The 27554-nt window shown below is 35.6% G+C and overlaps 1 protein-coding gene across 12 annotated transcripts in view; it reads right to left on the reverse strand.

Moving 5' to 3' along the window:
• Positions 1 to 27554, reverse strand: part of CDC42BPA (CDC42 binding protein kinase alpha) — a 304528-nt gene that overhangs the window by 21508 nt on the left and 255466 nt on the right. For 8 of the 12 annotated variants that reach the window (XM_069545455.2, XM_069545454.2, XM_069545453.2 and 5 more), the window contains 9 exons: positions 18288 to 18371; positions 15334 to 15439; positions 9779 to 9915; positions 8950 to 9089; positions 7583 to 7664; positions 5583 to 5799; positions 4659 to 4721; positions 2831 to 3424; positions 889 to 986 (listed from right to left, as the gene is read on the reverse strand). In XM_069545455.2, coding sequence (XP_069401556.1) covers positions 889 to 986; positions 2831 to 3424; positions 4659 to 4721; positions 5583 to 5799; positions 7583 to 7664; positions 8950 to 9089; positions 9779 to 9915; positions 15334 to 15439; positions 18288 to 18371 — 1521 coding nt within the window. Of the gene's footprint in view, positions 1 to 888; positions 987 to 2830; positions 3425 to 4658; positions 4722 to 5582; positions 5800 to 7582; positions 7665 to 8949; positions 9090 to 9778; positions 9916 to 15333; positions 15440 to 18287; positions 18372 to 22480; positions 22586 to 27554 lie in introns of all 12 variants that reach the window. The other 4 variants (XM_069545451.2, XM_069545449.2, XM_069545444.2 and 1 more) reach the window with 1 other exon arrangement.

Consider the following 27554-nt stretch of genomic DNA (forward strand, 5'->3'; position numbering starts at 1 on the left):
ATGGTAAAAATAAAAGGGAAAATTAATTGTAACCAGTCCGAATTTATAAAATCAAGGACCATATTTAGTTGTTTTACAAAATGTGGCAGTATTTACAAGAGCTTTTTCCACTGTTAAGGTTTAAAATTGGGGCAGATTTTGAAATGAGATCTTGGTTAGTTTCTGTTACTTATCCCTCTAAATCCTGTCCCTCAACTAATGACACATGCTACATATATCAAGCTATCCTTCTTCACTTTTTGCAAAATAGACATTCTATAGCGGTAAAAATTTATGTTATCATGGGGGAATGTTAAAGGAAAATATAGTTGATTAGGAATATGTGAAACCTTTATTAACAGAGCTTTGGTTCTAATTTTAATCACTTTTCTAGCCCATGAAGTTTGTCCTCACAGGATTAAAACTGCATACTGTTATGTGAAAAACAGTAAAATTACAAATGAAATGCTCCTTCAGAGTTCCTTAAAGTGAAAAGTAACACTGGCATTTTAAGTTACAGAATGTATTATAGTTGTTCATTATCATAATAATCATACTTTATATAGTGAAACTAAATGCAATAAAAATAGTATGGTGCTGAGCTACCTATAAAATGAACCAGCTTGAGTTTTCTTTTTGCTCTTAGCAAAGTCCCAAATTCCCACTTATACTATTACATATGACAGAAAATGCTAAATTAGTGAAAAATAGCTAAATTGTCATATAGTGTTTCACTTATACTCATTTGTTCACTTAGCCCATATGCTTCTTCTCTTTTTCTGGCCACACCACACGGCATGCGGGATCTTAGTTCCCTGACCAAGGATTGAACCCATGCTGCAGTGGAAGTGCGTAGTCTTAACCACTGGGCTGCAAGGCGGTCCAAGCCATATTTTAATGTTAAATTACCTTTTTGAGTGGGAGAGTCTGAATCCATTCCATGGAGTTCACATCAAAGATGTCAACTGCATTTTCACTGTACACTGAGAGATACGGTGCATTGTAACCTGAGAGACAGGAAGGAGAGAACAGAAGGCTGATTGCCTGTAACTGTTAAATCCAAAACATTCTGAAAGATCTATGCTAAGGAACTGTAGAGTGGAATCCCACCAGATTCCAGTATCAATACAGATTAGCCACAGCAAAACATTTTTGAAGTAAAAATCCCATCAATCATAAATGAAGAGGTTTTATGGCCATTATAATACAGAAGGAGTCTCTTAACACCAGGGCTATAATATTCCCTTGCCCAATACTAGTTCTATAAAGGGGTTTCATTACATTTAAAATAACTGATCCGTAAAGCAGTTAAGCTCTTGACAGTGAAACAAAGCTACCGAGCAGAGAAAGCTTAAGAATTAGGTTCACATTTATGAATGCTTGGTAAAGCATCTGGCACAAAAAATGCTCAACATATACTTATGGATGAACTGAACATCAATAAATGGTGGCACAAACAAAGGTTAAATGATTACCCAGGCTAAGATCATGAATTTTTGGCAGAGCTATTCATAAAAGCCAGATGTTCCAATTCTCATTCTAATTTCAATTCCCACAACACTCTGAATTATTTTCTGACCAGGATTCATTCTAAACATGATGCCACAGATAAGAGTATAAATTTCAGAAGAAACAAAACGTTAAGAATAGTTAAGCCTGGCTAGGTAGGATTACAAGTATTTTTCTTTTTAAATCTAGATTTCCCAATTTCTCTGTAGTCACATATGTGGCTCTCCTACGTTTTCTTACACTGAACTTTTAAGCTTGACTGTCCTCATACCCAGCATCCCTCCTGTCTTGCTGCAGTGGAAGAGAATTCCCATCCTGCTCCATATCCTTCTTCCTGTGTTCTGACTTCCAGCCTCTTTGGCCTTCTTGGGGATCTTACTCTGTTTCTTATATTTAGCACAAGGTCAACTTTTCCTGGCTCCCTAGCGGCTAGTTCCCTTCAGCATTTAAACACGCTCCACGTATCCTCCACTAAAAACAAAGCCTGCCGGGTAGACACTCGTCCTGTGTGCCTCTACAGAACTTGTACGTTGGCTACCAGAGCACTGAGACCTTACTGCACCTTGTTCTGTCAGGAATCCCTTCTACTGCATTCTATGCTCTGTGAGGGTGAGACTGTCTACTTTGCTCACTGTTACATCTCTTTCAGTAAAATAACACAGAAGTTTTATGAGTTTTATGAGCTGTTAATCTTCACAAGCACTATATCTGGGGGGCGACCATGAACATAACTCCTTAGGGTTATTTCAAAATAAAAGCATGCTGCTGCTGCTAAGTCACTTCAGTCGTGTCCGACTCTGTGCGGCCCCATAGACGGCAGCCCACCAGGCTCCCCTGTCCCTGGGCTTCTCCAGGCAAGAACACTGGAGTAGGTTGCCATTTCCTACTCCAGTGCATGAAAGTGAAAAGTGAAAGTGAAGTCGCTCAGTTGTGTCCAATTCTTAGCAACCCCGTGGACTGCAGCCTACCAGGCTCCTCCGCCCATGGGATTTTCCAGGCAAGAGTACTGGGTGGGGTGCCATTGCCTTCCTCAAAATAAAAGCATATGTGTTATTAAAAATCTATCTAAGTAAAATATTCCATAAGACAATTAGCTTTAATTATGTTCCTGTTAATGTTGACCCCACTGGCCTGGGTATGGTTTAACTAGGTATGGTTAACTTAACCATACCTTAATGAGGTTAACTAGGTATGGTTATTTTCCGTACCAACATAATTAATGCCTAGGAAAAACCTCACAGATGACTTTAAAAAAACCCTGTCAATAATAATGAATACACATAGGAGATGAAGTAGAAGGAAAGAGACAGCAAGGTAAGACAGCCGAAAGTAAAACTCTTACAACAAGAGGAAGGATTCGCCGGCCACATCAGTTCCTGCTGTCTAGATCTTCGGCCCTGGCAGTCAGTGTATATCCCAATGCTGTTAAAACACAGCAGGTATTCTTTACTGGAGATTTCGACCGCACAGATGGCATCCATTGGTTGATGTGCAATAAATGAGAGTGTATGGTCATTTGAATGGAGCATACTGTATGGACTTCCTTCTCCATTCAGGGGATATCTTAGAAATCCAGACTGGAATCCCACACAGAGCTGCTCACTGAAGATTGCCATCCACTGGACATTGTATGGGACTTGAATTTCCTTAAATTTTCTGTGACGCGTCTTGCTCTGAAATAGTTCATAACAGAGGACCTGCCTTTTCATAGCCACACACAAGCATGTAAGGGCTCCATGATGCACTTTTCCAGAAGTTATTGTTTGACAGCCTTTAGTTTCTGCCAGCTTATAAAAATCAGTCTCTCGCCCGTCCAGAGCTGACATAGGAAAAAGTCGGACGTGTCGATTTCGTCCTGAGATCACGGCAACAAGTTGATCATTTGGAATGAGTTCTATCTGATGAATCTTCTTATTGTCACCAACTCTAATAATTTCTATGCAAACAAAGAATAATGAATCAACTGCAAAATAATGTTTTGTTTATTAATCACATCCCAATTATACTCAAAGGAATATGTTAACTTATAATAAAGACAGAGATACACACAGAAAAACTAAGATATCAGAAACCATATGGAGAAAGAGTAAGATAATTACACTCACTGAAAGATAATTTAACCTACCTACAGTAAGGTATTGAATTTAGCACTGAGATTTCTGGCAGCCATGGCAAAGAGTTCCTATGTGATAAAACATGACAGGTCTTTAAGAAAAACCTTTCACTCTCACCAAATTCTAGTGAAGTTTTACCATGGGGTTACTATTTTTAAAAACTGACTCACGTTTCACTAAAGGTATTTCTTTGGGTAACAAATTAATGAAGTTTAAATGCATTGTTTTCCCATGATCTTACTTGATATAGAGATCAAACCAGTCAATCCTAAAGGAAATCAGTCCTGAATGTTCACTGGAAGGACTGATGCTGAAGCTGAAGCTCCACTAGTTTGGCCACCTGATGCGAAGAACTGGCTCATTAGAAAAGCCCTTGATGCTGGGAAAGACTGAAGGCAGGAGGAGAAGGGGACGACAGGACGAGATGGTTGGATGGCATCACTGACTCAATGGACATGAGTTTGAGCAAGCTCCAGGAGTTGGTGATGGACAGGGAAGCCTGGTGTGCTGCAGTTCGTGGGGTTGCAAAGAGCTGGACACGACTGAGCAACTGAAATGAACTAAACTGAACTGAACTTGATATAAAGACATAATTTAGAAGCATTCAAGAATGCTAAATTAAATGGGTTCCTTTTTTATTTCACCTAGTATTTAATTTCTCTCTAGAAAAAAATCTGTCGTATTAACTTCTGGAATAAAAGAATCCAACAACAAACACATTTTAATGACTATTACCACTTCTAGTACCATTAGAACAATGGGAAAATCACGTTGTGTTTTTCTTTCATGTACTATCTTTAGAAATACGGTCTGAATTTATACAGCAGAACTGTTAAACAAAATGACACAAGAAAGAAAATATACATAGAAATTTTAGAACTAAAGAGGATTATAGAGATTTTAAAAATTAACTTTTGACTTATAAATGTATCAAATTAGGTCTGGAAAATTTCAATTACAGAATAAATAAGAGCAAAGACTGTTTTTTTTAGAGTTTAAAATCTATAGTTTAGAATTTTCTATCAATAATATTTTCTCCACAATATTTCCTCTTACCATCTTTGGTGACATGCACAACAAATAACCCTTCTTCATTCCCCAAAGCTATTCTTTCATGATCTATACAAGACATAAATATGAAATATTTTTATTAGGTGAAAACCTATATAAAACTCACAGTATAAAACAGATAAAGAAATATGGTATAAAGACACTGAAATAAAAATAATTAAAATATAGCAATAACTTATACTATTAAATTTCGTTTCAGATTACTGTAGTAAATATTATCTCATATCTTTTTTAATAGAACAATCACTAAAAAATAATTTCTACCAATGCTTACAAAAATAAAGAAATGTTTATTCAATAAAAGGTGAAAAAAACCTCTAGTTTGTCAGCACCCTGGATCCAGTTCCATTTCTCATTTGGAGAGGGAAAAATTGTGAAAGGCATTTGAACTTTACTCATCAAACTTTTCATTATTTACTAGAAAGTAACAAGAGTTGGCAGTATACATAAGAAGATGGCAAAAATTTAAACATCCAGACACAGAAGCTGCCAATTTTGAGGGTATTTTATATATGGGTAGTCTGTTACAAATTCCATCTTACTTAAACTTCGCAATAACCTTTGTAAAGTAATTAGTACCTGTATTTTACCTAGGAAACTTATGCTTTATAAAACAGCTTACGCATTAAGAAGCAACTTTTTCTGTCATGCAAGGATAAAATAGATTTGGTAATAGGTTAATCTTTAGCACTGTTGCTTTTTCAGAGGAAAATACATTAGAAAAGTTTATTCATTTTTGTTTACTGAGAAATAAAGCTTTAATATGGTCTCATTCAGGCAATAAACATTTACTGAGCATCTGTGATATAACACATACTATGTCAGACATCAGGGATTCCTAATGAAAGCCAATCCCTGTTGACAAGGTACATAAATAATTATAACAAGATAAATGTTATATATCCATACCTATGATTGCAGCTGCCTGGGTTGTTTTAATGAGGGGCAGAGTGCTGTCATAAGCCTCTTTGGGAACATAGACTGAGCGGTCTCTGAATTTGTTTTTCTTCAAAATCTTGTGCAATTCACTCAGTACTCCCACCCACTTACTCTTCTCGTTTTCACTATCAGCTAGCATCAGGATGGAACACTTGTTACTAGATGCTGAGAGCTGGGAAGCTGTGACCTAGGACAATTTAATAAAAATTCATGATATTAGAAACATCTTGACATCTTTTAAGCCAGTTTTATGCTTATGCTAGTTTACTTTGCATTAGCCAGAAAATGAGCACTCAATAAGTGATACCTTTAATAGAGTTTAGTTATTCATAATGTTAGTGTTATTTGTATTTTCTTTGCTACAGAGTGCCAGAATACATCACAAAAAAATCATTACACAGTCATTTAACAACAGCCACTGACATTTACTGAGTAATAACTGAGCACTAGACACTGATCAAAGCATTTTATAAGTATTAACTTATTAACTCTATCAACATCTTGCTCCAGGCAAGAATACTGGAGTGGGTATCCATTTCCTACTCCGCCGGATCTTCCCGACTCAGGGATTGAACCCCCATCTCCTGAATTGGCAGGTGAATTTTTTACCACTGTGCCACCTGGGAAGTTCATCAATATTTTTACAAGATAGGTATTAATGCAGAGAAATTAATTTCTCCAAGGGCACAGAACTAGACTGGAATCCTGTGTCCAGGCTCATAAGCACTACACGATACTGATTTTCAACTCATTTTAAAAAGGTAAAAAATGCTCAGAAATACTTAGATTCTGTTACTTCATAACAATAACTTAGAGAAGATTACTTGAACTAATATTTAAATGAAGGTTTATCACTTTACAATGACACTATAATCAGAATACTTAATTTATGTATATATGGATCCTTTATTAAAAGTAATTTAAGCAACAGAGACAATAAAATCCCACAATTAGAATCAGGTAAGATAAGTGCGCCTCTGTAGGTTCCCTTGGTAGCTGGAGAGAGAACAGTTTTTGGTCAGGAAACTGAGAGACTAAGTATGGTCTTAGATACAAGATACATACTTCTACTAAGTATATGGGCATACCATCAAGAGAATAGTCCTTTTTTAAAAATCTCCATTATCCTACTTAACTCATCAGTTTGAGATTGCACTGTGTTAGACAGCCTCCAAAGATGTCTACCAACAATTTTTCCTATGGAATTTCACTGTTCTTAACTAAAAATGCAGTCTATTTCCCTTCTTTTATGTCTGGGATGACCTCATGACTTGCTTTGGCCAACAGAATGTGGAAGGGTTACTGTGCCTGTTTTGAGCCTAGTCCTTAAAAGGCCTGGCAGCTTCTTCTCCTCTCTTGGAAGCCAGTCACAGAGAGCTCAGCCAGACTAGTGAAAGATTAGAGGCCACATGGAGAGAGCCCACAAAGAGAACTGAGGTGGCCCAGAGACCAGCCAAGTACCAGGGCTAACAGCCAGAACCAAGGCCTCAGACGTGAAAGTAAGGTTGTTTCGGCCATTCCAGCCCCAAACGAGCTGAATGCAGCCATACGAGAGACTCTCCAGTCGACACCAGAAGAACTGGCCCATAGAATGGTGAAAAGTAAAGCTGCTAAGTTTTAGGGTGGTTATTACAGAGCAATAAAACTAAAACGTTCTAACTCGTAAACAAGATCTTAAAGAAACTTTTATTTTTTTAAAAAATTGAGAAATCTCACACTTATTCAATTCTTCTTGTAGTACTTATCTGAAAATTGAATGTGACTCAAAAATATTATCCAAGATGAAACCTATTTTAGAAGCCATATAGTCAAGCTTTCTATTGGTCTTTTACTAATTCAATGTTTACTTTGCACAAACTGTCTGTAAGATTTGGTTATATTCCAAGTAAGTTTGTGATCTACAGAGAGGTAAAACATTTAGTTTTTAAAAGCAAATAATTCAGTGATCAAATTATAACACACAGACTTACTCTAAATATACAGGGTATATCTTTTCGACTTGCATGAATAACATCAGAAGCCAAGACTGAACTCACAGAAAATTCTTCATCCCTGAAGGAAAAGTGAGACATTAAAAGTTAGCGTATGTGGGTGTGTGGTGTGGTTTTGGCTGTGCATCTAAATAACACATATGAAGTAATCCTCAAAATTTAATTGCACAGAACATCCAAACTGAATTTTTAAAATTTTTGAATTTTCTTTCTTGGTAACTGATAGTGCCAAAAGTAACTTATCAGGTGTAATTTGACAGTGCCACACTGCACAAGAGTTAGAAATCATTTCTGGCTTACTACTCAGTGTCACAATGCCAGTAAGCACAGGACACATGGATTTGGATCCTAGTAGGTCTGCTCTGATAATACATGTCAAGTGCCCTCAACACAGCTCATCTGACATTTTATTGTTCCTTCAACACAGCTCATCTGATGTTTTACTGTTCCTTAGGAAATCCTAAGACAGATCCCTTCCACAATAATCTCTTCCTTGTAGTTTCTTTAATTTGGTTATTGGTACCATCATTCTCTTGATCTTGAAGATTTGACATCTTAGTCTTATCTTTGATTCTTCTCCCTATCTTTCTATATTTGGTCCCTTAGCAGGTTCTGTCAAATTTTCCTTGCTAATATTTTAAAGTTTCTTGCAAATAAAGAAATGTATTTCTTTATATTTCACATGTATGGGGAAGAGGACAATGTGTTTTAGATGCTGGTATGAAATGCTTATGTGAGCCAGAACTGGAAATTTCAGTTTTGAGCACGGGTCTGGAGACACATGTTCGGGAGTCATCTCAGTGCAGAGATGATGCTTCAAGCTACAGGAGTAAATACGATCACTGAGGGAGAATGTCTGGAGTCACGAGAAGGGGTTAAGTAGAGGAGAGAGTTTGAAAATGAGACCAGAAACATTTAAGAGATGTACTTAACTTAAATGTTCACGGCTTCATTTTATATTCCAAGAACCTATCTGATTTTGAGATTTTTATTTCCTTTCCTCACGCTGAAATTATACTGAAGCCTTTGCTTTAAGTGATGATATAGACTTTACACATTAGGCCTCTACTACCCCAGAAGCCTTTAACTGGTCTTTTGGTTTTCAAGCACTAACCTCTTTCCCCAGACTCCCAGACCCAACATGCATACACACGCACATCAACCTGTTCTATAACGATACCATATTTCCTATTTGTAATTATGTTGTGACTGCAGTATTAGTAAATGAGAAAATTACTGTGAAATTAGATTTAAATAAAAATATGGCAATATAATCAGAAGAAAAATCACACACTTTGTATTTCTGTGTTGCAGAGATACAAATATTTTCATCTCTGAAAACTTACCTCATGTCAATCACTTGACTGACTACAACACTGGGCTGAGATGCCTTTCCTTCGGCAATATCGTACAGAAAGAGCTTGAAGTCACAAACGACAGCCAGTGCTCTCTGCCATCCTTTCTTCACTCCAGCTGGCTTAGGGATCTTAGGCAAACAAACAAGCAAAACAACCCGAACTGAAATGTCAATCAGAACCCTTTTAATTACATATGTAACTGCAGGGTGAAAACCTAAAGACAACATACACATGTTATAAGTCTGCCACTGTGGTTGGTAAAGTAGCAGATGGAACATATACATCATTAATAACATGAGCAAGTGTGACAACACATTCTTCAAACATGGAATGACATTTGATTCTGAAAAATTTTTAACAGTACCATTTTAATTTTCTCTAGTAATTCATTAAAATAACATTCACAGATTTCTAAGTGGCATAAAAGCCAAATTTGGTAATAGGATGAAAGGCAGTGTACACTTTAAATATTATTCAAGATTATAAGTAAGATTACGTCTTGACAGTATCTCACACTTCATAAGAATATACCACCTCTCCAGCAAGACTAAGTGCTACAGACTCCTTTAAGGAGATTTAAACATCTGAACATTATGCTGTAGGGACAGTACAGACAATTTTGAGACACTCTGAAATTTATTCCAAGCAAAAACCAGGTTTTTGTGTTCAAATCATTTCTCTGAATGAAATAAAATTGTTAGGTGAATTTTATTCACTGAATTTTCGGTCAAGGACTATGTCTGTAAGGTAACTGACATTTCCTAATTCATTAATAAACCTTAAAAGATTAGTCTAAATCTAACCTAACCATACTTACCCTGACATGCCCTTCATATGCTGTTCCTATTCCTTTCTGTGGATCTATACCCAGAGGACCTTTTGTCTGTTCAGGAGGAACTGGACAAGCAGTTGGAGCTTTGTTGACACAAGTTATGTGACATGAAAATCCACACACTTTCGGAGGGGAAAAAAGAAACAGTGTTCAAGAAAAATTCATTTTTACAAAGAGAATACTCACTGAGCACTCATTATAGGCAAAGTGCCATGTTAGATGAATGATTATCTCTGGTTTTATTTTAAACCGTTTTTGTCATTTGGAGAGCTGATTCATTTGCTAATAGGTTCTTGCAAAGAGAAATAGTAAATACTTCTTTTCATTACTGTAATATTATTGTTCTGTGTTAACACTAGTGATCAAAATGAGAAGCAAATAAATGGCAACAAATCTAATCTTGAGACTAAAATGACCGTTTTAAACTGAATTCCTAAAAAAGCAGCTTCTGCAGTTCTAACTCTTCATCTCACTGCAGTTGGGTACTTATTCTGAAATTTCTCCTCCAGGAATCACTGATGGACATTAAATTACCTGACATTTCTGCAATATCTGGCAAACTTTACCAGTCCTTCTCTTTGAAATTTAAATTGCTCAATGATTAAAAAGGTATTTAAATTTTAGGAGTTGTTGATATTATTATATATATTTAAACTACTACTAAGATAATAACAACAGTTAACTTTCTTGGGTGTTTTAAATTTTTTGCAATAATATGCAATAATGTAAGATAGGCAAAATGATAGGATACTGAAAGAGGAACTCCCCAGGTCAGTAGGTGCCCAATATGCTACTGGATATCAGTCGAGAAATAACTCCAGAAAGAATGAAGGGATGGAGCCAAAGCAAACACAATACCCAGTTCTGGATGTGATTGGTGATAGAAGCAAGATCCGATGTTGTAAAGAGTAATATTGCATAGGAACCTGGAATGTCAGGTCCATGAATCAAAGCAAATTCGAAGTGGTCAAACAGGAGATGGCAAGAGTGAATGTCGACATTCTAGGAATCAGCGACTAAAATGGACTGGAATGGGTGAATTTAACTCAGATGACCATTATATCTACTACTGTGGGCAGGAATCCCTTAGAAGAAATGGAGTAGCCATCATGGTCAACAAAAGAGTCTGAAATGCAGTACTTGGATGCAATCTCAAAAACGACAGAATGATGTCTGTTGTTTCCAAGGCAAACCATTCAATATCACTTTAATCCAAGTCTATGCCCCAACCAGTAACACTGAAGAAGCTGAAGCTGAATGGTTCTATGAAGACCTACAAGACCTTGTAGAACTAACACCCAAAATAGATGTCCTTTTCATTATGGGGGACTGGAATGCAAAAGTAGGAAGTCAAGAAACACCTGGAGTAACAGGCAAATTTGGCCTTGGAATACGGAATGAAGCAGGGCAAAGACTAATAGAGTTTTGCCAAGAAAATGCACTGGTCATAGCAAACACCCTCTTCCAACAACACAAGAGAAGACTCTACACATGGACATCACCAGATGGTCAACAGCGAAATCAGATTGATTATATTCTTTGCAGCCAAAGATGGAGAAGCTCTATACAGTCGACAAAAACAAGACCAGGAGCTGACTGTGGCTCAGATCATGAACTCCTTATTGCCAAATTCAGACTCAAATTGAAGAAAGTAGGGAAAACCACTAGACCATTCAGGTATGACCTAAATCAAATCCCTTATGATTATACAGTGGAAGTGAGAAAGCGATTTAAGGGACTAGATCCGATAGACAGAGTGCCTGATGAACTATGGACGGAGGTTCGTGACACTGTACAGGAGACAGGGATCAAGACCATCCCCATGGAAAAGAAATGCAAAAAAGCAAAATGGCTGTCTGAGGAGGCCTTACAAATAGCTGTGAAAAGAAGAGAAGCGAAAAGCAAAGGAGAAAAGGAAAGATACAAGCATCTGAATGCAGAGTTCCAAAGAATAGCAAGAAGAGATAAGAAAGCCTTCTTTAGCGATCAATGCAAAGAAATAAGGGAAAACAACAGAATGGGAAAGACTAGAGATATCTTCAAGAAAATTAGAGATACCAAGGGAACATTTCATGCAAAGATGGGCTTGATAAAGGACAGAAATGGTATGGACCTAACAGAAGCAGAAGATATCAAGAAGAGGTGGCAAGAATACACAGAAGAACTATACAAAAAAGATCTTCATGACCAAGATAACCACGATGGTGTGATCACTCACCTAGAGCCAGACATCTGGAATGTGAAGTCAAGTGGCCTTAGAAAGCATCACTACAAACAAAGCTAGTGGAGGTGATGGAATTCCAGTTGAGCTATTTCAGATCTTGAAAGATGATGCTGTGAAAGTGCTGCACTCAATATGCCAGCAAATTTGGAAACCTCAGCAGTGGCCATCGGACTGAAAAAGGTCAGTTTTCATTCCAATCCCAAAGAAAGGCAATGCCAAAGAATGCTCAAATTACTGCACAATTGCACTCATCTCACATGCTAGTAAAGTCATGCTCAAAATTCTCCAAGCCAGGCTTCAGCAATACGTGAACGGTGAACTTCCAGACGTTCAAGCTGATTTTAGAAAAGGCAGAGGAACCAGAGATCAAATTGCCAACATCTGCTGGATCATGGAAAAAGCAAGAGAGTTCCAGAAAAACATCTATTTCTGCTTTATTGACTATGCCAAAGCCTTTGACTGTGTGGATCACAATAAACCGTGGAAAGTTCTGAAAGAGATGGGAATACCAGACCACCTGACCTGCCTCTTGAGAAACCTATATGCACGTCAGGAAGCAACTGTTAGAACTCAACATGGAACAACAGACTGGTTCCAAATAGGAGAAGGAGTACGTCAAGGCTGCATATTGTCACCCTGCTTATTTAACTTATATGCAGAGTACATCATGAGAAACGCTGGACTGGAAGAAACACAAGCTGGAATCAAGATTGCTGGGAGAACTATCAATAACCTCAGATATGCAGATGATACCTCCCTTATGGCAGAAAGTGAAGAGGAGCTAAAAAGCCTCTTGATGAAAGTGAAAGAGGAGAGCAAAAAAGTTGGCTTAAAGCTCAACATTCAGAAAATGAAGATCATGGCATCTGGTCCCATCACTTCATGGGAAATAGATGGGGAAACAGTGGAAACAGTGGCAGACTTTATTTTTTTGGGCTCCAAAATCACTACAGATAGTGATTGCAGCCATGAAATTAAAAGACGCTTACTCCTTGGAAGAAAAGTTATGACCAACCTAGATAGCATATTCAAAAGCAGAGATGTTACTTTGCCAACAAAGGTCTGTCAAGTCAAGGCTACGGTTTTTCCTGTGGTCATGTACGGATGTGTGAGTTGCACTGTGAAGAAGGCTGAGCACCTAAGAATTGATGCTTTTGAACTGTGGTGTTGGAGAAGACTCTTGAGAGTCCCTTGGACTGCAAGGAGATCCAACCAGTCCATTCTGAAGGAGATCAGCCCTGGGCGTTCTTTGGAAGGAATGATGCTGAAGCTGAAACTCCAGTACTTTGGCCTCCTCATGCGAAGAGTTGACTCATTGGAAAAGACCCTGATGCTGGGAGGGATTCAGGGCGGGAGCAGAAGGGGACGACAGAGGATGAGATGGCTGGATCGCATCACTGACTCTATGCACGTGGGTCTGAGTGAACTCCGGGAGATGGTGATGGACAGGGAGGCCTGACGTGCTGTGATTCACGGTGTCACAAAGAGTCAGACAAGACTGAGCGACTGAACTGAACTGAACTGAAGATAGGTACAATACCACTATTTACATATGACTTTGCCTGGGTCACAGAACTCATAAATGACACGGCTGGAATTCAAAACCAGGCAGTCTGGCTCAGAGCCTGCATACATTACTATTAACACTACGGCCATGAGACCTCTTGATACTTATATGATGAACCTGAGATAACTAAAAATAAACTCTCTTCCATTGAGACTTGGTTGGTTGAGAATTGAAGAATTAAATATCTAAAATGAACAAGCTGGTTTGGAGGGGTGACAGACTAAGAATATCTATTCAGACAATTCCTACTCTAAGGGGGATCCTGGAGAATATTTTGAAAGAATAAAAGTGGAGCTGAAGCGATAGCATCATGGGAACACATACACATGGGGAAATGAACTGAGTATCACAAATGGATATAAAACCAACAAAGAAGGAAGAGGGACTTGCATTAATTATCAAAAGCTATCCATCTTCTGTCACACAGCTCATTCACTTCTAAGTAGAGCATCTAACAAATTATAATTTGTTTTACTAAGCAAAATCTTACTTTCATCAGGTAATGGAAACAACAAAATTATTGCCTTATACTGGATCTAATTTAAATCAACCAAGAAGACTTAAAATGACAGGAATCTTGAGAGGTTATAACCACATTATATATTTATGAAAGCCTGGGCATAGTCTATGTGTCCCCACTGTTTTATAGGGTAGTTTCAAAGAGTCTGAAGAAAGACAGGCCCAATTTCATGGCATGGGACCTGAGAAGGGAAGAGAGTTGGAAAGATCTCAAAAATTCCTACTACAGAATTGCAAAGGATTCTGATTCATAAAAAATGACAAGGGACCTGAAGCCAAGTAGTTGCCCAGGATTCTTTCTGATCAACAGATTAAAAGAGTCACGTTTATAAGTACTGGCTAAGTTTCACAATGAGACAAGGCTTAAAAACTGTACAAATTCTTCCAGTAGACTTTAGACTCTTCCTAGTCAATGACAGCTTATTCATTCTCAGATTATTTTGTTATCTTTATCTTTTACCTCCCCTTAATTATGTTTCCCAAGGCTTGGTCCTCATATTTACTCTCTTTTTCACTCTTATGTTTTCCTTGGAAAACATCATTCATATACATCACTTCACATATTCATACCTCAAATCTCTTATTTCTCATGTCTGCCCATTTTCTTTTGTTCTAAATCCAAGCATCTAAGAGACTAGTTAGGGTAATGCAATCTGGATCTTCTACGTGAGTTGTGAAAACTAGTCAAACATAGAACACTGTATCCCCAGTGCCTAAAAGCACAGAGCAGGCATTATGCAAGCATGTGATGGATGAATCAGTGACCGGTAGGGGAAAACCTCTGCTACTAACACTAGGAGTAAAATATCTTTTGAAGCATTATAGCAGACATTTAATATTTCTAAAAAGATACTGCATTGTTTACTTAATAATAACTTCTCTAACAAACTAAGCAAGAGTAAAATGAATAGATTCAAGAATAACTTTCACCTATTTTGTCATATAGGTTACCATTCAGGGGACCACAAATTCACCTCAATAATGAAACAAAGGTGAATGCAACATAAATATATCCCCCCTGGAACATGCTTCTAGGAACTATCTGTCTAGTTTCCAATATTCAACAGACTTTAGCAAGGCGCTCAGTTTATTATCCAAAGAAAAGCAAATGATTAAGTCAAATAAATAAACATTTATATACCTTCTAAAGAGAACAACGCTTTTTGATTACAATTTAGGGAGTAAACGTTAGGACTCTAAAGTCACATTTTCTTACTATTTAATTCTCACCTTCACAAGAACATCCTTGTCTTATCAAACCCACCATCAAAGAGGTACACTGATGACACTTGGTAGGAGTGGTAAAAGATTTGACAAAAAACTGATGAGTCTTGCGCTGCAAAACAAATTGATAAAAATCATTTAAAGGATTCCCATAAGGTGAACCTCTGTGAACACACCAGCTGCTATGTTTTCTAATTCAAAATTAGAATGATTTCTAATTCCTTTCTATAATTAATACGCTTCAAATATTTTTATTAGACAATATTGAGCTGGAGTGTTCTAAAGATAATATAAGAAGTTAAATGATAATCAACTGCTCTTGAATGCCACTTGAAAAGTTATAAAATAAATTGCAGTGTCCCCCCCTACTCCCACAAATTTTGACTTCAGGGCCTTTGTAATTCCTCAGATTGTTCTTTGGCAATGAGTTGGGTAAAAGTTTCCATATTTATACCTATATAAAAAAAACAAATGGGCTTTTATATCTTTTTATGAAAGACAAAGAGTAACTTAAAACTCTTGTCCCTACTATAAATCACGTATTTGATTTTCTGGGACCAAAAACAAGTAATATGTTTAACAAACATCTTTCCTCCTTTGGAAGCAGGCAGTATTACACTTGAGCAGATAAAAACACACATGTATTATTCCAGAGACAGACTGAAAACCCAGCATTTAAAGCAGTCATGAGCTCTGGTCCAGCCTCAAACCAATCTATTTTAGGAGTTCCTTGGGACCTAGTTTCAAAGCAGCACTGGGATTTGACTTTATTCTAAGTAGAATACAGACTATCTTTCAATGGCTTTATAATTTTTGTATGTGGCTGATCAAGTCAAAGTGCAGACATTGTGCCAGTACTTCTCTATCATCTCATTTAATGGAGACAACGCCTCTGGGAAGATAGGTGTATTTCTTTTTATAGATGAAGAAAGTGAAACTCAGAGAGATTACATAAGTTCCTGATGAGTAGTTAGCTACTGGTAGAGTTAAAAGTCATGCCCAGATCTGATTCTGCCATCTTTCAAAGTCTGACTATTCAAAAACATGTAAATGAAAAATATGATCTTAAAAAAAAAAATCAGACTGCATAAGACATAGTTAGCTCAATACTAAGGGCCGCTATGCCCTTAACAATGAACAAATACCTAATTTGTTAATATCACATCAATTTTTGTCCAACATTTCTCCTGTATACTGATCTTATTCTTACTTTTTTGCACTTTTAGTAACTATTTAGAGTAAAATTTCTACTGCTGATAACTTTTTCAGTTGTTCAAAATGAATTAATGAAACAATTCAGTTTGTTACTAATTTGTTCTGTAGGCTTTTAATACAGTGAAAGAGTAGTCAACTGCTCAAGGTAAGTAACTCTGTCCTTTTTTAGCTTTTTCCAAAAGATAAGAAGACATGTTTGAAATGACAGTAATAAAACAACTGTGCCAGTGACAAATTCAACAGTATTACTTCACACTCTCCAAAAATTACTTACAAAACACATTTATTATATACTTTTTCTCCAGAGATCTACTGAGAATATTATAATTTTAACTGAGTATGCAGCAATAGGAAATATAAACAACATTTTAGCAGAACATTAATTTTAAATGATCAAGTGGCAGGTGCTGGTTAAACTGTAAGATGTAGACATGATTTATTAATAAAGATTAAAAAGCCCATGTTTCACTAATTCCAACTGAGGATAGTATAATATATAACATGTGCTCGTGCTAAGTTGCTTCAGGGGTGTCTGACTCTAGACTAGGGTCTATTCAGTCCTAAGTTCTAGACCACTTGCTTCTGGAGGTTTCTAAGATCCCCTTTCTTGTCTTCTGGTCAATATCTGATTTCTAATACTTCCATAAAAGGTAGCTGGAGGAAGAAAAAAAAAAGTCTAGTAAAAGGGCATTAAACCTAAAGCATGAACACATTAATTTTAGGTTATGCAGTAATTTGGAGTAAAATAAGAAATAACTATAACCTCAAAATTTAAAGAGGTGGATATGAAGACGTGTTCTTTTCATTCCAATTTGTCAGTGCTGCAGACTTCAAGCTACTCAATGGATGAGGTAAAATACTTTTAATAAGAGATGTGAGAACAAAGTAGAGCCAATCCTTTTTGAAAACTTACAAACTAGTGGTTGTACAATTAGGATTCAACACTATACAAGACAAGTAAAGGTGACTTTATCTGGAGCAAACCTTTCTTAAATAATTTTTAAATAACTTTTTTTACCTTTTAAATACTTTTATATTGAGATAATTGTAGAGTCAATCTTTTAGAAACCATGAAGTAACCTTTATTTTGTGGAGAGGGACAACAGGTGTACAAAAATTAAGTTAATATTCAGTCCATGAAATGTTATCACCAGAGCTTCGTGGAGGCCCCTCTAATTTAATTTGGTCTTACTTTCAAAAAAAATTCATCCTGAGGATCCACTGTCAATCTTTCCCCATGAAATCGATCACCCAATCTAACGTGATCTACACAGGTCCTTGGATATGTATATATCCTTAGGAATTAGAAATATTTGGGTGTTGATAACTTATATAAATGTGATTTTGTTACACTTCAGCCATATTTTACCTATCTTTCTCCTATTTCCAACTCTGCTAACATAAACAGCAGTAAGCATCTCTTTATGGTTCTGTGTAAAATGTTTTTCTTCAGGAAAGAGACGATTGGGTTAGATGGTATATGCTCATTCCATATTAACAGACTTCAAAACAGTGAATTTAAGAAGATGGAAATAAAGCAAAACAATTTGCATGTTTGCCCTACCTTTCTCAGTGGTGATTATTTCCATTCATATAGAATTTATTATCTTTCTCAGCTTTTATGTTTGTAATTTTAAGGAAACCAGTAGTAAAAATCATGGTAAATACAAAAAGCAGAAGAAATCCATTCTCTCTCTCTCTCTTTGTTTTTTAGAACACACCATGCTTATAACTAGATTGAATACCTTCGGTGGAAAGCCAGTTGAACCAGGGCATCCCTTTTTCCTTAAGGTTGGTGTATGAACTGGAAGTGGAGTAGAGTCTACAGTCTGAATCCAGGGGAAAAGAGGAAATAAATGTCATAAAACACTCCATCTACTTCAAACATCACTAAAAATAAATGTAAGTATAGCCAAACAAAATAGCAATAAGGAAAAATTATCTCAAGGAACTAAAATTCTCACTGTTGGTAATTTAAATTCTGTCTGCAATATCTACAAATAAAACATTAGTATTTGTTCAATTTGTAAAAACTACTTCAATCTGGAAATTTAAAAATAAGTAAATTGTAAAAACTACTTCAATCTGGAAATTTAAAAATAAGTAAGTTGTAAAAGAGAATCTATAGACGAACATAAGAAAGTCATAGCATCTCATCTACATAAAAATGAGGATATTAAATTTTAATTTTCAAGTTCAACTGAAAATACCATATTAATTCTATAAAATATCTGAAAGTTTTTAATCAAGATTTATAATAAAAATATTTAGAAGAATCCTTTAACTCCTTTGACTTCTATATACAGAATGCATATTACACATATGGAATACAATTCTGTGGATTTGTGTGTTTGTGTGCAGAGATTAAGAGAGAGTGAGTGAGCACCTGTGAGACAGATACAGAGATATACTGATTGATGGAGTGATTAGTGGGATTTTGTGAAGAAAGTAATTTCTAAGAAGGTAGTTAGATTATTTAATATGATTGGAATTCAGAACTGACAGAAATTTAACTACAAGTTATATCTTTACTTTATTCAGTATTTCTATTAAGATATTTCTTTGAATGAAAGGATTTTACTGGATGCTATTGTGGTAAAAAGAGAGATCACTTATTAGCCAAGTGTAACAAAAATACACAAAGAATGACTTCCTTTAGGATGCTAAGCAAGCAAGAGGAGAAAGCTAGCTTTGTGTAAAGTTACAGAATATTCTAAAATATTAAGAGAAAAAATGAATGGTCCCTTTTTGTCTCTGTTACTATATAAGCTCCAAAACCCAAATACTTTATACATATGATAGCCTTAAAATGGAATTTAGGTGGGCTTCTCAGAGTTTTCTATTTAATTGTGAGTTTAGTTCAAATTTCAAGCTTGAAAAAAGTATTAAACTCAATTTAATATTAAAAAAAACCATGAAATAACAGAGTGGAATACAAAACCTTTTTGAAAGTTAATAAAGAAAAATTCACAGGAAACAGAATTGTCACTTGAATTTACACAGAAAGTCCAAGAGAAGTTTTCAGAATTAAAAGGAGTGAAGCAGGGGTGCTGAATTCAAGATCAACAGAATTCATAAAGAATAGCAACACCTAGTTTAAAAAACATTTTTAAAAGATCCCATTCACCAGAGCAATGAAAACCCTAAGGTATCTAGGAGCAATTCTAACAAGCAATTTGGAGCATATTCATGAAGAGAATAATGAAACTTCATTGAAGGATATAAAAGAGTACCTAGATATTGTTCATAGACCAAAAGGCCCAATACCACAAAGAGATGAATTCTCCTTAGATAATCTATAAATTTAAATCCAATCGAAAGCTTTACATGGAACCTACATGCTGAACCTGAAAATCATATATAAAACTGAAGGGTCAAGAAGTTAAGGAACAAGATACTTGGGAGTGGCTGATCATAATAGGCATCAGGAATTATTTTAAGACTACAATAAGACAATGTGACATTGGTGCAGAAATTGACAAAAAGAACAATGAAAGAGAATAGAGAATCCGCAGACAGACCCATTTATATAAAAAGCAGAGATAACTTTACAAATCAATAGAGGAAAAACAGGAGAACTGGTTGTTCATATGAGAAAAATAGATTAGTACCCCATTTCTCATAATACCTAATGACAAAGTTTAGTTTGTTTAAAGTCCCAAACACGTAAAAGCAAAGTTTAAAAACTTTTAGAAGAAAATATGCAAGATAATCTTTATAACTGCTGCATAGGGAAGAAATGTTTTAAAAAGACAAAAAGCAGAAGTCATAAAAGAAAAAATTGATAACTACATTAAAATAAAAACTGTTGCAAGACAAAAAGATATAAAAAATAAAAATTTTAAATAAGCCACAGACTGGAAGAAAATATTTGCCACGCATATAGCCAGCTAGGCATTAGTATCCAGAATACATAGAAAGCAATTACAAAACAACTGGAAAAATAATTCAATAGAACAACGGACAAAAGACATGAACAGGCAAATCACCAATGGTCAATAACACATAAAAAGATGTTGAATAACACTCGAAATCAGAGAAATGCAAATTAAAACAAAAATGCCACTCAATACCCATCAAATAGATAAAAGTTAATATCTGATAGTACGAAGGGTTGGAAGAATGTGGGGAAATAGAGGAACTCACTCACACACACTGCTGGTGGGAGTGAAAATGGGTCCAACCACTGTGGAAAATAATTTGACAAGATCTAGTTAAAGCTGAAATGCATATTCCACACAATCCAATAATTCCACTTCTAGGTATATAGGCTAAACAAACTCTGCACATATGCAAAAGCAGACAGCTGTTAGGATGTTCACTTCAGCATGAATTGTAATAACAAACACTTGGCAACAACCTAAATATCCAACAACAGGAGAATGGATAAATAGTTGTGGTATATTCATACAATGAGATATAATGCAATAGTTGCAATGAATGAACTAAGCGGACATGTATCTTTATATGATGCAGATAACTTCTGTGTAAAATTTAAATATACAACAAACACGATTATATTATTGTTTATGAATACAAATGAAATAAACATGTAAAAGCAAGGAAGAAAAGGAGTACCTCGATTTCAGGTTATTCAGATATGCCTGGGAAAGGGGAGGGGAAATGGTATAGGGTAGGATGTTTCAAAAACTGTTTGGAATATTTTCTTTCTTTTTAATAGAAATTTTGGAGCAAAATGTTTATACATCTTAAATGTGTGGATGGTGGTTATGTGAGTGGTTGTAATATTATTTTCTGTATGCTTGAAATATTTTAACATTAAGATAAAAATGTATAAACTCAAAACATTTAAACAATGATAACCTAAAAAATCAGATGGTATCATCAACTTAACCTGTCTGAGGTAGTATACACCATAGGGTTGGGAAAAAATCAAGTTAGAATCTGACTACACCTCAAGCTTCACTTCAGACAGCTTTCCAAAGGGGACTCTCTGCTTCACCTGGAATGCCAGACACAGCTCTGAAGACCAAGTGGGAGGCAAAGGAGCTATGTCAGAACTGTCATGTTTGAGTAAATAATCAGAACTGCATCTGAGTCCGGAGAAGCCAATGGCAACCCACTCCAGTAATCTTGCCTGGGAAATCCCATGGATGGAGGAGCCCGGTGGGCTGCAGTCCATGGGGTCGCTAAGAGTCAGGCACGACTGAGCGACTTCACTTTCACTTTTCACTTTCATGCATTGGAGAAGGAAATGGCAACGCACTCCAGTGTTCTTGCCTGGAGAATCCCAGGGACGGGGGAGCCTGGTGGGCTGCTGTCTCTGGGGTCGCATAGAGTCAGACACAACTGAAGCAACTTAGCAGCAGCAGCATCTGAGTCAGGATGGCATTAACTGAGGAATAATATATCCTTCTGACTTGTTGAGAAAAAGATCTCTGTTGAGAAAATTGACTAACTGGCTGTTTAAAATCATATACTTACGGTGCAAATACAACACTCTTTTTGCAGTATTAAAAGGCATGGTTTAGTCGCATACCTGTTGCTGATTAACACTTATAATAAACTACTGAGTTGCCAGCAGTGGCAGTTTTAAGTTCTGCTTATGAAGGAACAGTTATGTCGTATCTTCATTAGATTTATTAGAATTAAATTATGAGAATGACACCTGACATTGCCATGTATCTATAGCGTTTATCTGTCCTCTGTTCAATATAGCTCTCTACTTAAAATATAGATCACTTTAAAATTAAAAAGTTCTTATCTATTTCAGGTTGAAATTGGGGGGACCCTTTTTTACTTCAGTTTTACAGTCCTATCTATATTATAAATCAAATGTAATGATCTCCAATATGCTGTGATTTATTACACAAAACATTTATTAAAAGGAAGAGTGTCAGATTTCACTTGTTTTTGCAAGTCCCTCTTTCCTGACACAAGTGAAAAATTGAGGAGCAAGACTGCTCCAATGAGGCACCTTAACTGGCTCAGCTTCACTAGATGTGGAAGGAGAGGTGGACCTTGACTGGATGTAAAACTTGACGTTCGGATTCCGTACATATGTGTTCTCAACGGGATCAGTCTAGGAAAATAAGTCAGGAAAAACACAAACCCAAGACATCACTTTTAAACAATGTGTAGCTCTTAGTAAATTTCTTCAAGGCATGATCATGGCAACATTCTCAAGAAAGGAGAATAACAAACTTCAGTCTGAATATTCACAATAGGGATGTGTCATCATACAGACGCATAACCACCAGCTTTAAAGAAAGGTTAAGATAACAACATTTAACAAAATGCTCCAATCTTCACCACTCATCTGTTACTTTGAGCTACTGTATGTTCTTTACTTGTATTTCACAAAATAAATCATATAAGTGAAATAAATGCAGAGTACATAACAGAAATATGTTCTGCAGATTAGGAATAATTTTGTCCTTGGTAAGAATGAAACTTGGTTTGCTATAAGGCATTAGTTGAAAGGAAAACTAACTTGTCAGCTTTGTCACTAAATTAAATCCTCTTTTTATTTTGCAGCAGTAGAAATATTCACACTTATATTCAGTTGCACCCTTTTAACCAAGTATTTTTAGTAGCTGAAGATGCTTTGGGTTAAAATTTAGCATAAATGGTCCTATGGAGCACACTGATTGATGATACATTCAGCTTTGCAATTTTCAGAATTACCAGGATTGGGTTTTTTAAATGAAAGGCAATTAAGATGACTTGGGAGGATTAGGAAACTGGTTTCAAATATGTTGTACAGCAAGAACAATGCTTAGATTAGCATTTGCTGTAAATCATCATTTATTATGGATCATAAGAGCAATCAGCTTAAGGATTAAATATATACTACAAAGGTTTTAAAAAAATTTCTTTGTTATAATTATGGTTCCTATTTCAGGGACTGGCTATCTGGCTGGCCAGTCCTGGAGTGGCCCTCTGCTGGTGCCCACATGTGGCCTCCCTTGGTAGTGGGCACGGGCAGGTATTCCGGCAAATTATAAGGAAAGACTTTGGTGGGGCCAACTAAGATGGCCACCAGCTGGGCCTTAAACCATCAGCTGTCAGATTAGGGAGAGGTGGGGAGAGGTGGGGTGCCCGGGAAGGGCACCAGGGGACTGGGCGCAGCAGCCATGTGCAACAGCCAGGAGAAAACTGAACTACTGAACTGGCACATCCCAGCTGTATGTTAGCTCAGTGTGCGAGATGTGGATAATTTCATAGAGCCAGTATGCCTTAAAGGCGGGGGAGCCAGGCCCCAATTTCTTCTCTTGACTCCAAACTCAGTACTCCTTGTTGTACCAAGGAACCTCCACAGCAGACATATTTAAAACGATTTAAGATCACGGAGGCTGACAAGGAACTTTGACCAGGAACAGACAGTAAGGAAGCAAATGGAACTCCAGACAAATTTTGCCTAGCTCACAATTTCACAGAGGGACAGCCATGGAGAAAGTTATCCATCTTACCTGTTAATCTGAACTATGACCCTAGGTTGGGAATAAGGCAAAAAAAAAGTCTTTTATTTTCTAAAAATCTCCTTCTGGTTTCCCTAAGATTATATAAGTTGTAAGCTGATAAAAAGTTTATGGGTGAGTGGGTTCAATTAAAATGGAATTGATAAGCAAAGCAATACTGATAAATTTTACACTAATAAGAATTTTAAAACTTTTCAAATAATCAAGAGTTAATGATCTCATAAAGTTTCAAAGAAGTGTCCAAATAGAGGATTTGCTACTTGAAAAAAATTGGATTATTTTAAGAAAATGTAAGCTTCTGACCTGTCACACAGAAGCCTTTAGCTCACAGCTTAAAAGACATAAAATCAGAAGTTCCTATATGAAGGATAATGCTGTTTAAAAAAGGTGATAAAGAGAATTCAGAAATGATTTGGTTCTATTTAGATTGAAATAGATTTTAAAATAAGACAGTGAGTTAAGACCATAAAAATTTTCAGGGAGAAGAAAATTTAATATAGCTAATATAGTGGCTTTGTTCCTCTGGGTCCAATTACTTTAAAAATCTTCAAAAATGAGAAAGGTAAGAGACTGCTGCTTCTAATAGTACTGGCTGAAACTTTAAAGCAGGCCTGCACTTTGTGCCATAGGGACACAAGCTGACAGAATTTGGACACACTGTTTTATATACTTTCTTGTGCTAAAATTGGGATATACCACTTTAAGCCATATGTGTTCTAATGAGATGTTCACATCATGACAACTGTCAAATCTAAAAATCAAGTTGGTAGCTAAAATATTTACTAATATACTTCATGACCCTATGAAAATGTGACATTATGACAGTTTAATATTGGCAAAGGAAAAAAAAACATCATCACAGCTTAATCCATAATTACATAAATCAGTGACTCTTAAGGAATGATTGAGGTTTTAAGCACATACCTCTTGGCCCTTCCGAAGAATTACTGTCATTTATAAATCTTTTTCTCCTAACACATTTTTGCTCATCAATAAAATGACAAAACAACAGAAATGAGAACAGATTTTAAAATTATTTTCCTAGTTGAAAGAGATCAAAACTGGTTATTCAGGAGTGGAAAACATTAAAATTTTAAAAATAACTCATCCTAAATAGAGTAAAATTGAATAATGAAAATTTCCACACTAACTTTTTGGAGCTTTATGTTGTTAGAGTAAAAATAAATTCCAGAGATAAAACAAAATCAAGTTAATTTTGTTTAACAAAATTCAAAGTAAGAAATACCGAAATAATATTTTGAAATGGCATTAACTGACCAAATTAAAGAGGTGAACTATGCCATTTACAATGATACTGTGATTTAACAAAAAACATGCATATATAAGTGAAGTTTAAAAATTACCACTTTATTTTCCAAGTGTGTTTCTCATAAAAATAAGGACACAAAAGTTTGGTAAAGATGAATAAACTCACGGCAAAAAATATCAAACTTAAAAAAAAATCAAACTTAAAATATCAAAATATCAAACTTAAAAAAAAATTTCCCATGTCTTTTAAAAGACTAATAAAAGCTAATAGCTAATTAGATTAATAGGTTTTAATATTTTCTTCCCTTTCTGGATTACTACCAGTGTAAACAACATCTCAAAAGAGGTTACCATTAACAAGAAAAATACAATACTGCTTACATATTCCCTTCAGCAAAATGTTAACCCCAACACAACTATGCTTTTAAGATGTTATTAATTTTATCTATAATTACATGCTACCAATGCCTTTATAATTAATGGCTGATTCTAGCTACTAAAAGCAATTAATTTTACTAAACTTTCAGAATACTCAATGATTATATGCCAGGATTTACAGAGAGCCTAAAACTAATTTTAATAATTAACTGGCAATGATTTAGGTATAATATGACAGCAAAGCAATTGATTAATAGCATTTAGCTACTTTTACCTTTGAAACAAATATAATTAATATTCTATTAAAACTAAGGAAGTTAAAAATTCTTTGTGCTATAAAAATAATTATAGCATTAAATGTAAGCAATGACTTAATAATGCAGGAAAAGCTAATAAATATGATATACCAAAATATCATAGCAGAGATATCTTAAATTGATAATTGAGTTTATGATTATAGAAAGAATGATAAAAGGGGGAAATAATAAGGAACAATAAATAGCTTATATTAATTGGACAATATATTGTGATATAATCCAAAGGAAGATTTTTGGAAACAGATCTTAACTGAATGGTATAAGCAATCTTGGTTCGATCCCTGGGTCGGGAAGATCCCTTGGAGAAGGGCATGGTAACCCACTCCAGTATTCTTGCCTGGAGATTTTCATGCACCAAGGAGTCTGGTGGGCTATAGTCCATGGGGGTCGCAAAGAATTGGACACGACTGAGCAACTAACACACTAACAATAATAAGCAATTCACTCAATATTTTATAAGCTGTGATCTACTGAGAAACCTATTTATGCAAAAGTAATTCTATTTTTCGATTAACTGATTCTTTTTTCCAAGTAAACATACTTTTAAGGAGTTATTCTGATGAATAAGCATTAGAAATATTTACTATACTTAAATGTCACTTTTACTTAATGCTCTACTGTTTGGAAAAAAAAGCAGAAAAGCCTAATATCAGCATATTATTCACAATGCATAACAAAGTCATGTAAAAAGTCCATAATGTTTCCTGAATTTATTAGGACTTCTCTGATGAATAACCCACAAAATGTGTTTTTAGAACAGTATGGTGAAATAGAAAATTTTTTCTGCTTTGGCTCAGATCTGATTTTTAGATGACCCACTATTCCAGATTTTCTCAAATTATGCAATTTGGCCTCCTTATAAATAATAAAAAGATCAAAATGACTTTCTTGAATATGTATTAATGGGTCTTTTCTACTCCAAAAATAATTATAGATTTGAACAAGTAGCAAAACATTCACAGAAGAAACCTAGTTTTAAAAGAAAAAGATACCAAGACTTGATATGACTTTGAGAAGAGATTTAAAAATAGCTTGCATCTAATACATTGTTTTGTATTGGTAAATATAAAACTCAAAGTTAACAGAAAAAAATCCAAATTTTCATCAATTTTGTTTATCCTGTAGCTTGAAGTATTTTAGAAACAAAGAGGAAAGTAACCCAATTTTTACTATTCAGAAATGTGTTATAACCTCAAGCTTTCAGTGAAATAAGTTATTTCTTTTAATTGTGCTTATGATTTAAAGGGCTTCCCTGGTGGCTCAGATGGTAAAACCGTCTGCTCCCAATGTGGGAGACCTGGGTTCGATCCCTGGGTCAGGAAGATCCCCTGGAGAAGGAAATGGCAACTCACTCTAGTACTCTTGCCTGGAAAATTTCATGGACAGAGGAGCCTGATGGGCTGTATAGTCCATGGGGTCGCAAAGAGCCGGACGCGACTGAGCAACTTCACTTTCACTTTATGATTTAAACACAGTATTGCATGTCATTTAGATAACAGTAAATACATTTTATCATTCTATCATTCTAAAAGAAATAATAAATTACTGAAGGTTATGACCTGTAAATGTAATCTTACTAGTTACAAATGATGTAACTTGTTTCTCT

Source organism: Ovis canadensis, chromosome 12, assembly GCF_042477335.2.
Source record: "Ovis canadensis isolate MfBH-ARS-UI-01 breed Bighorn chromosome 12, ARS-UI_OviCan_v2, whole genome shotgun sequence".
Lineage (NCBI taxonomy): Eukaryota > Metazoa > Chordata > Mammalia > Artiodactyla > Bovidae > Ovis > Ovis canadensis.